Source organism: Solanum stenotomum, chromosome 7 (genome assembly GCF_019186545.1).
Source record: "Solanum stenotomum isolate F172 chromosome 7, ASM1918654v1, whole genome shotgun sequence".
Lineage (NCBI taxonomy): Eukaryota > Viridiplantae > Streptophyta > Magnoliopsida > Solanales > Solanaceae > Solanum > Solanum stenotomum.
This window is the reverse complement of record NC_064288.1, coordinates 53010064-53021166: the sequence shown is the minus strand read 5'-3', so window position 1 is coordinate 53021166 and position 11103 is coordinate 53010064. Positions and strand designations below refer to the sequence as shown.

The 11103-nt window shown below is 29.6% G+C and overlaps 1 protein-coding gene across 1 annotated transcript; it reads right to left on the bottom strand.

Annotated features, from left to right (window-relative positions):
• Positions 1-8499: 8499 nt before the first annotated feature.
• LOC125870033 (agamous-like MADS-box protein AGL62) lies at positions 8500-8850 on the bottom strand. Its single transcript, XM_049550401.1, has one exon. The coding sequence runs from the start codon at positions 8848-8850 to the stop codon at positions 8500-8502; it is 351 nt and encodes a 116-aa protein (XP_049406358.1).
• Between the last annotated feature and the right edge of the window lie 2253 nt (positions 8851-11103).

The following is an 11103-nucleotide window of genomic DNA, read 5'->3' as shown; positions in this document are numbered from 1 at the left end:
TTTTATTTTATGTGATATTTTTCAAATTTTGGGATTTAAACAAGCATATTTTGATCGAAATTTTTCAAAGATTTTTTTAACATTTTAAATAATCAATTATTATAACTTATAGTACTTTTTACGTAGTTTACAAATATATAAATTGTTGGTCAAACTTAAATTATTTGACTCCTTAAAAATAAAAAGTGTCACATAAATTGAAACAGAGGGAGTACATGTTTTTGTGGGTTGAGCTCCACTTTTCTAGTCATCAATCATTGAAATACCATAACCATATCCACCCGGGGATGCTAAAAAGAATGATTTTTTTTTATGATTAGTTTTCTAAAATATTCAAGATAAATAATTCAATATGTAACTTTATTTTATTTTTATTTTGTATTCGAAATATGCATTGAGGTCCAATGAAATTTGAATTCGCACATTACAAGGCCTATAAATGATGTTGACACTTTCAATATAACTTTTTCTATTTCAAAAAATTCCAACCTGAGACATCTGATTGAGGACATAGGGATCCCTCATATGTAACTTAGTTAGGGAACCTTCCTCTTGTTTTTGTGAGATTTTAGAATATTTCCTTGCTTACAATATTGCATATATTTTGATTTGTTATTCCAAATGCCTTTAAATAATAAAAAAGTTATTAGGTAAAAAAAAAAAGTAATTAATTAAATGATACTGAGAGATCTTATGGAAATGTCAACTGATGGCTTATGAAAGTAGTTGATGTTTAATACTATTGAGAATAACCAAAATATAAAATAAAAATCGAGGATGAAAAAAATTATATTGAAAGTATGGAATTCAGAAATAGGTTATGTAATATGTAAATATAAATTTAATCGAGCCTCAATATATTAAATATTAAATATTAAATATTAAATATTAAATGAGCAATCAGACACCAATAAAATGAAATGAAGTTATTTTTACCTATATAAGAAGTGTTGCTTTAATCTCAGTTATTCACACTAACAACATGTTTGGATAGTTGTTACATGTGGTTTCATACAGAATCGTATTATATTGTTCAATGAATTTAATATTTAAATAAATTATATTATCTCTCATTATCACATATATAATATCACATACCAATATTTTATTGGATAAATAAAAATACTTTATAAGAAAAAATATGATATCAAGTAGATTTATCATAAAAAGGTGAGATGAAGAATTAGATAGGATTATTAAATAATAAGAAAAAGGTATAAATGAGAAGAAGAAAAAAGATAACGATTGAACCTCACCAAATCGATTATTACATAAAATAGAAATTTTTATTATTATATAATGTTACAATATAAATATATAAAAATAATAATCAAAACATATATTATATTTAAAATAATGATACAATTACAACATGTAACATTAACCATCCAAACAAATTTTAAGACTAATCACTTTAATACTTGGTGTAACACCTCAAGTATATATCAAACCTAACAACAATTTTATATATACAAAATTTCAGAAATTTTAAATCTTATTTTGTTTTGAATCATTTTTTGAGATCTAACTTACATCTGATGCTACAAATAAAACTCAGATTTAGCTTTTACTAAAAGTATAGCATCATTAAATAGATTCAATTTAACCACATTTTATTTGAATCATTGACATATATATGAAAAATTCTAAAATTTATGATAAGTAATTTAAAGATTGAACTCATAATTAATACAAAAATTTGAGTCTTTTAGTTCACTAAATTCATATCATAAATGGAAATCACTACTAAATTCAAATAACACCATCAAATTTAAAATTAAAATAGAAACTAAAACTTAGAAGAAAACAAAACAACATTTAAGAAACTTAATTATTTCATTCCACGAGGCTTCAAATGTATTAGGAACCATTGTATGGTTAATTAGCATTTTTTTAGGAGCTTGTGCAAACGAAGCATCAACATTTTTTAGCATCAAATCAATCTCATCCAATCGACTTTCAATTTTTTTTCAAATCCTCTGCATTAGATTTCTTAATTTGCTCCCATATTTCTTCCATATCAGTCTCATCGGTTGTATGATTAGTTGGAGTCTCTTCTTGGATCTTGAGAGTTTCAAGTTCATTTTCATCTTCTATTTTGACTATCGGAACCTTCTGACATCTTAGAGTCTTTTTTTTTTTTTTGCCATTACTCAAGTTTTGAAGAAGGATAAAAAAAAATGATATGTTAATTGATGAGGCTCTCCAAAAAAAATGTGTTGCTTATTTATACAAAAAATTCTTCAATGTTGTAATTAATTTCTTGCAATAATATAAATGAAAACAAATCTCCTCATTATGTTAAAATTATAGTAACAAAATATATTTATGTAGATACTTAAAATAATATAGTCTTGCACTTACCATAATAATAAAAAATAAATCAAAAATTTCATATTAAAGAGATTAATATTCTAATTTGGTTAATGACTTAATCAAATTGAGGAAAGTAGATGAGAACAGAATTTGAAATGAAATAATCTATATATCAAAATCTTCAAAAAATTCAATATAATAGGAAAATGTTTTAATATGCTACTATAATTGTAGACGGCAAAAGTTAATATAATTAGAAGAAAAATAAATTTCTTGCCCAAAATTTCTTGAAGTTTCGTGAATGGAAAAGTTATCAAAATCCAAAAACAAATCTTAGTTAGTGTTGGGGAATTTCAAAATATTTGATGATTAGATGTAGCACCTTGAGTTCCAAAAAGAATTAAATTGGAAATAGTTTGATCTGAAATTTTGCAAGTTAAGCTAAGTATGAGTTTTTGGTCGACTTCAAACGACCATAACTTCTATCTCAAGATGATTTAGGTGTGACACCAGATACCGTAGGGAAGATCTTTGAATTATCTTTCCAACGCCACCGAGTTTTCTCAGTTTCGAGTTCGTATGAGGGAGATATGTCCATTCAAAGTTGTACTGTCTAGATAAGGAAAGTCAAAACCGGATTTTAGAGGGGTATTTTGGTCTTTTCCTTACCCAATCAGATTTAATTTGTTTTTAGTAATATTTTAAGGGTCTAATCTGATTAGGTTCAGTTTTAAAATCCTAGTTTACGCCTAGGGTTTTAGTTGAGAGTTCAAGAAGAGAAAAGAAGAGGAGAAAAGAGAAAAGATCGAAGCGTTCGTCGAAATTCTTGAGAGTTGTTGTGGATTGTCGCCATGGGTTTGATCCCTAAGAGGTATGTAAGCTTCCATAGTGTTGGGTTAGTTCACGCACACACCAATCATGTTATTTTCAGCGAAATTTCATTCTTGAAGTTGAAAGATTAGAGTTCTTGATGAGTTCTTGATAGGTGTTCTTGAAGTTCATTCTAAATCTTGTTGTGNCACACGCCAATCATGTTATTTTCAGCGAAATTTCATTCTTGAAGTTGAAAGATTAGAGTTCTTGATGAGTTCTTGATAGGTGTTCTTGAAGTTCATTCTAAATCTTGTTGTGTTGGGGTTTTGATGATTTCTTGAGATGAAATTTAGTAATTTAAGTGTTGTTTTGAGTATATTAGAGTGTACTTATGTTAAGTAATCGAATCCAAGTGATTGGGGAAGAAACCGTTCGATTCTTGGCAAGCTAGGGGTGAGAAAACGAGCAAGGAAAATTCGTCGGAATTTCTGGGTTGGGGCCTGGTGCGATGCACCAGCCAAAGCGCCCCAAACCCTCCTCTGAAGTCTAGGGGATGGCGCCCCGCACCACCTATAGCGCCAGGGTCACCTGCCCTATCCAGTTTGTCGTCGGTTACCCCGTTTGAGTTCGTTTAAAGTGCACCTTCACTCCTTTTCGATTCTAACTACTCTAAGCTACTTTTAAACACCTAAAATAATTCCTAACATGATCATAACCTTGAATTCATAATTCAAATTCAAGGTAGAGCTAAGAGTTAAGTTTTGAGAGTTCTTTCAAACATTTTAAGAAAGTCTCTTTGAGTCATTTTGTGGAATCTTCTACAACTTCTAGTAACTTGTTTCAAGACTCGAGCAAGTGAGTGTGAGGATGAGGAGAATGTACTCATGAGTCTACTTTGTCATCACAAGATCCTTCATATCATGAACCATAACTCTTGAATTCATAATTTACTTTCAAGAAAGTCTTTGAGTTCAATTGTGAATCCTTTGAGATCAACTATTGATTTGAACTAAGTTTTGAGGAAGTAAGTATGAGAATGAGAGGAGTTGTATCATGAGTTCCGTAATGTTATGTAGACCTACGAGTCAAGTCGTTCATGCCCATAAATTCCGCATGAACTCCATAAGTTGAGTATCTATGAGAGGAGTAATATCTCTATGTCCTAAGTCTTAAGTATTGAGTTTCTAACCCCTTTAAGATTACATTCCTAATCATGGGACTATTACATGTTACCCATGAAGTCCTTGAGTTGGGTTATTCATGTCCATAATTCCGCATAAACCCTATAAGTCGAGCAATCTTGAAACGAGAAGTATCTTTGAGTCCTTGAGTTGAGTAGTTCATGCTCATAATTCCGCATGAACCCTCTGAGTTGAGCATTCTTGAAATAAGTAGTATCATTGAAGTTATTGAGTTCCAAGTATTGAGTTCTATCTATGGTTATTGAAAACCTTGCATTGAGTCGTTCACGTCCATAAATTGACATGCACCATATTTTAAGAAGTCTTTTACAAATGTTTTATCTTTGTTTTAAGACTTAAGCTTTGAAGTTAAGTAAATAGTAAGAGCAAAGTTCATTTTCTTTAAATTGATATATGGGAGCTAAGTATTCCCAAGAGTAAATGTTTTCACATTTAAGATGAGAGGAAACTGAGATTTCCAAAAGAGTTTTGAGCAAGAATGGGAACATCGATTCCAAGAGAGATTTTAAGCTAAGTTTTGAGTAATTATCTCAAACCAAAGAAAGAAGTTGTTTTAAAAACATATGAGCTAAGTATATTTTTTGGGAGTAGTATTGAGCACCGGTATAGGGATGCGAGTTCATATTAACTCAAGTTTCCATAAACCATGTAGCTATCATAGGTATTAATGGGTCATACTTTTTAGATGATCATATAAGTTAAACTAGTGGATCCACTAAGTTAAGCATTTTATATGACGGCAAAGTATAAGACAGTTCTGGCAGCGTGGGCAAGACGATGTATAACCACTTAAGCTCATAGTGGTGGTTGTCGATTAGAGAAACTCCCACAGAAACTATATTACTTTATTATATAAGTAAAGTTGAGTTTGTTATTGCATTTTCTTTAACGAACTAAGTTGTTTTTACTGTTTTATAAAGCTTTCCATATAGTGCATGTGTATTATTGCTTTATATTGAGTTGAGTACCCAGAGTCGAATATCATATCTTTGAGTTGAGTTGAGTATCTAATTTCTGAGTTGAGTATCTTATCCTTGAGTACTTATGGGTTGAGTAAGTTTGAGTAGTTTGAGTATCCTTGAGTACTTTGAGTTGAGTAAGGTGAGTAGTTTTGAGTATCCTTAAGTATTTATTGAGTTGAGTAAGTTTGAGTAAAGGTAAGTATGTTTCATTTTTATCAAAGTTCAAGCTTATGTTTATGCTTTAGAATTCCCCTTACAATCTCGTAATTTCACGTACTGAGCCATTTGGCCTGCATCTTCTCATGATGCAGACACATGTATTCAGGAGCATCAACAGGAGCTTCGTTGATACATCCGAGAGTTCGAGTTAGCTATGGTGAGCCTCCTTGCTTCCGGAGGTTTTCATTTACTTTTCAGTTTAGTCAAGAAGTCGTGAGTCTTGTCTCGACTTCCATCTTTATCAATTAGAGGCTTCATAGATAGTCAGTATAGTTGAGAAGTTTGTATCATTTATTTTATTAAATGTTTTAAAGACTTAAGTTGCGTATTTTATGGCGAGTTGAATAATTTATTTTATTCGGAGTTTTCTTTTGAGTTAAAGCTTTCTATTTAAGTTTCATGAATATTTATTCAGTTTTTAAGTTTTGTATGCTTGAGTTAGTCTTCCGCTTGTAGTCAGCCAGGATGAGGGTTCGCTTGGGGACCATCAATGGTTCTTGAGTGCCGGCCACGTCCATGGTGTGGACTCGAGTCGTGACATATTTTATAATATAATTATCATATTTATTCATATAACAACTTACATGTGATGATATATATATATAAGGGTCAAATTTGTTAGTAATGGGTGTAAAACTGCGCTAATCATTAAGAAAATAGGCTAAATTTGATATTTACGAAATCTTAGCCATCATGAAAATTCTGATTTTCACCGTTAAATTTAAATATTTTTATTTTTTCTCAAAAAAGTGACTTTACCTTTTAGTTGGCTCAATCTATAGTACAACTACTAGAGACGCTTTAACCGACAAAATCTTCTACGATACGGAGAGAAAATGGACCTCACTATCCGCTTGAATTAAATTTCGCCTTCTAGCTCCGATTAATTATTTTTCTAAAGGTATTTTTATCCTAAAAACAGTTGTAGATTTATCTAAATATCCCAAAACGTGTAGGAATAAATTTGAATTAATTTTGAACACATTATATGGGTGTGATTAGATTAAAACCCTGAAAACTAATTTGTATTTATTAGTCAAAAGCCAAAATTTAGCGTGTGTTTTGTATGAAGGAAAACATGTTCTCATGTTTTTCAATTTTCTGATGTTTGGTTGGGTAAAATGTTCTGGAAAATGTTTTCTAAATAAACTCATTTTTCTCAAATTTAAGGAAAATGACTTTCCTTAAAAAATTAAGGAAAATATTTTCCAAAACTCTCTTCCAACTTCAAATTACAATTTTTTTGTTGAATTTTTTTTTTGTTGAAAAAATAAATTTAAAGCTTATTTAAAAAAATATTTTTCAACTTCAATTTTTTTATTTTCTTACCCCACCCTCACCCCGATCCCCCCCTCCCATCAGCCCCCTAACACCCCCCCCCCCCAATTTTTTTTAAAAAGTTTGTTTTTATAAAATATTCCAATTTCAGTTTTTTATTTTTTCAACCCACACCACCCAACCCCCCAAAAAAATTATTCTGCTCTCTAGTAAAAATAATAGATATTTTCTCAAAAATATTTTTCATTCATAAAGCTAACACTAAAAAATATTTTCTATTCACCATCCTGCAGTGGTGAACCCAGGATTTGAAGATAGGGGGACACTACTAAGAGTGACTCAAGGGTAAGACTAGGAATGTCACAAGGGTAACGTTAGCAAAGCTTGCTTAGGCCTCCAAAAGTTTGAGGCCCCAATAAATATTAATAGTGAATTTATTATTTTATTTCACTTAAACCAATATTGAACATTATAATTAAAAAAAAAAAAGAATCTACTTTTTATCAAGAATATTATAGAATTAGCACTTGGTTGAGAAGAATGATTTTTCGTCAAAAATCTACCCATCTCAAATCACAAGAATCAACAACAAATTATTGGAAAAAAAAATATGCTTATAAAGAAGAACTTACCAATTTACGCAGAGGTAATAGGAGTAGGACTTCAATTATGCAGTGAAGAAATAAGAATACTTATAAGTTGTAGATTTTCTAGCAGTCTTATATTTTGTTTAGAATTGTTCTAGGGAAAATTAGTTTTATATTTTGTTTAGAATTGTGCTAGGGCTTTTATTTATTTTTAAATTCAATTAAGAAAGGAATGGGACCGGATGACATAAAAAGGGTGGTTAAGAAAGGGGGTGGGGCCAGATAAGGTGACAAAAACGAATTTTAAAAAAAGCAATTTTTAAAAAGTTTTTTTTTAAGGAGAAAATGCTGAATTTAAAGTTAAAACAACTGTTGCCTTCGCTTGGAATCGATCTAGCGTGGTCTCGCAGCGAGTTGGCGCGTTCGACCAGTGCACCCACAACAACTTTTGATTGTTGGAGTGCACAATTAAATATATGATCATTTTATCAATTGTCTATACCTATATAAACGACTTTTTCTAAAAAGTTACCGCATGCATGTGGGTCCGCCCCTGACCATCCAAACATGAGAAAATAAGTCAAAAAAATCAATTTGTTTTCCACGAAAACATTTTCCATTGAAAACATTTTCCTCCATACCAAACACACCCTTAAGGTCTTCAGAAGGAGAGTATCATTAAATAGATTCAATTAATCACATTTTATTTGAATCATTGACATATATGTTAAAAAATCTAAGACATACCATAAAAAATTAAATATTGAACTCATAATTAATACATAACTTCGCGTCTTTGAGTTCACTAAATTCTTATCATAAATGGAAATCATTACTAAATTCAAATAACACCATAAACTTTAAAACAAAAATAGAAACTAAAACTTTAAAAGAAAACGTTTAAAATACTTAACTATTTCATTGCATGAAACTTCAAATGTATCAGGAACCATTTTATGCTTAATTAGCATTTTCTTGAGGAGCTTGTGCAATAGAAGAAGCAACAACATTTTTCAGCATCAAATTAACTTCATCCAATCGACTTTCAAATTTTTTCAAATCCTCTGGATTAAATTCCTTAATTTGTTCCCACATTTCCTCTATGTCAGTCTTGTCTGTTGTCTAATTAGTTAAAGTCTCTTCTATGATCTCAAGATTGTCAAGTTCAACTTGTTTCTCCTTGATTCTGATCCGAGTGTTTGCAATGTTAAGGCAACTAGTTTCACTTCCCAGTGCATATGGACTAAAAAAACGATCAACAACAGCATCAATTGTAGAGTGGAAAAATGAGAAAGGATTATCAGAGGGGGAAAATGTTACTATTCCCACATCAATGTCATATTTTCTAATAATATCGCTTGCTTTCTTGTATAAAGTTTCCCGACGCTTTGAAAATGATGAGTATAAATCATCTTCATTTCCTATTTTGGCCATCGAAATCTTCTGACGCCGTAGGGTCTTTTTTTCTGCCATGACTCTAATATGATATGTTAATTGATGAGGCTCTCCAAAAAAACCGTGTTGCTTATTATACAAAAAATTCTTCAATATTGTAATTAATTTCTTGTCATACTATAAATGAAAACCAATCTCCTCATTATGTTAAAATTATAGTAACAAAATATATTTATATAGATACTTAAAATAATATAGTCTTGCACTTACCATAATAATAAAAAATAAATCATAAATTTTAAATTAAAGAGATTAATTCTAATTTGGTTAATGACTTGATGAAATTGAGCAAAGTAGGTGAGAACACAATTCAAAATGAAATAATCTATATATCAAAATCTTTGAAAAATTCAACATAATAGGAAAATGCTTTAATATGCTACTATAATTGTAGACAACAAAAGTTAATATAATTAGAAGAAAAATAAATTTCTTACCCAAAATTTCTTGAAGTTTCGTGAATGAAAATGTTACCAAAATCCAAAAACAAATCTTAGTTAGTGTTGGGGAGCTTCAAAATATTTGATGACCAAAATTTGAAAATCTGGTCAAATTTTATAGTCAAATAAATAGTTAAAGGTGAATTTTTAGAATCTACTCTCAAAATATATGGTCAATGCTAGTTAAAAATATTAGAAAACTTTATAATTAGACATACTTCCCTACTATATATTATTATTATTATTATTATTATTATTATTATTATTATTATTATAATTATTATCTATATTGTCAAAATATTATGTATTTTACCACTAATTTAGAATTATCTACGTATCTTATGCTTAGATACATGTATTTTTATCTACCAGATACATAAATAGGGAGAGAGGCGAGCGAGATTTGTATGTATCTCAGACACATGTGAATCACACCAGATACACACTAGATACGTACTATTTGTATGTATCTTGAGTGATTCACATGTATTTGGGATACCATATATATGAGAGAGTGGGAAATGAGATGGGAGATAGGCAAACAAGATTTGCTATATATGTATACCAAATACATGCGGATCCACTTGGATACAATATATCTAGAACAAATTACACTTAAATTTGAACCCATGTATATGAGATAATCTTATATAACATAGCACACGACGAAAAGATAATCTTAATTTTTATTTTTGACTAAGCAAATTGTTGATTTAAAAACCATAATCAACATATTTATGTGTTAATACAATCCATACGCAATTATTTTATAATTATCATATTTATTCATATACTCCCTCTGTCCCTATTTAGTTGTCCACTTTAGAAATGAGACACAGATTAAGACAACAATGATTAGCATAGTGAAGTTACAATTTTACCCTTATAGTACAATTTACAATTCCAAAATAAATTCACTCAAGATAACTAATAAATGTTGGGAAGTTCATAAGTTTATTTACTTTATTTATGACAACTTTATTTAAATAAGGGTATAATAGGAAAAAATGTGTTGTCCTTTCTTGATTTGTCAAAATGGACAACTAAATAGGGACAACTAAAAGAGGAAATATGGACAACTAAATAGGGACGGAGGGAGTAACAACTTACGTGTAATGATATATATATAAAAAAATGGTCAAATTTGTTAGTAATGGGTGTAAAACTGCCCTAATCATTAAGAAAATAGGCTAAATTTATCATTTATGAAATCTTAGCCATCATGAAAATTCTGATTTCAGCGCTAAATTTAAATATTTTTATTTTTTCTCTAAAAAGTGACTTTAGCTTTTAGTTGACTCAATCTATAGTACAACTACTAGAGACGCTTTAACGTGACAAAATCTTCTATGATACAGAGAGAAAATGTACCTCACTATCTGCTTGAATTAAATTTCGCCTTCTAGCTCCGATTAATTATTTTTCTAAGGGTATTTTTATCCTAAAATCCGTTGTAGATTTATCTAAATAGCTCAAAACGTGTAGGAATAAATTTGAATTAATTTTGAACACATTATATGGGTGTGATTAAATTAAAACCCTGAAAACTAATTTGTATTTATTAGTCAAAAGCTATGATTTAGAGTGTATCTGGTATGAAGAAAAACATTTTTTGGAAAATGTTTTCCAATTTCTCATGTTTGGTTGGGTAAAATGTTCTCGATTTTTTTTTCAAATTAACTGATTTTTCTCAAATTTAAGGAAAACGACTTCCCTTAAAAAATTAAGGAAAACATTTTCCAAAACTTTCCTCCAACTTTAAATTATAATTATTTTTTTTGTTGAAAAAATAAATTTCAGGCTTATTTAAAAAATATTTTTCAACTTCAAT

Bases quoted from the DNA above. Each gene is read 5' to 3' on its own strand.
- LOC125870033 (XM_049550401.1), bottom strand. From the start codon at position 8,850: ATGGCAGAAAAAAAGACCCTACGGCGTCAGAAGATTTCGATGGCCAAA.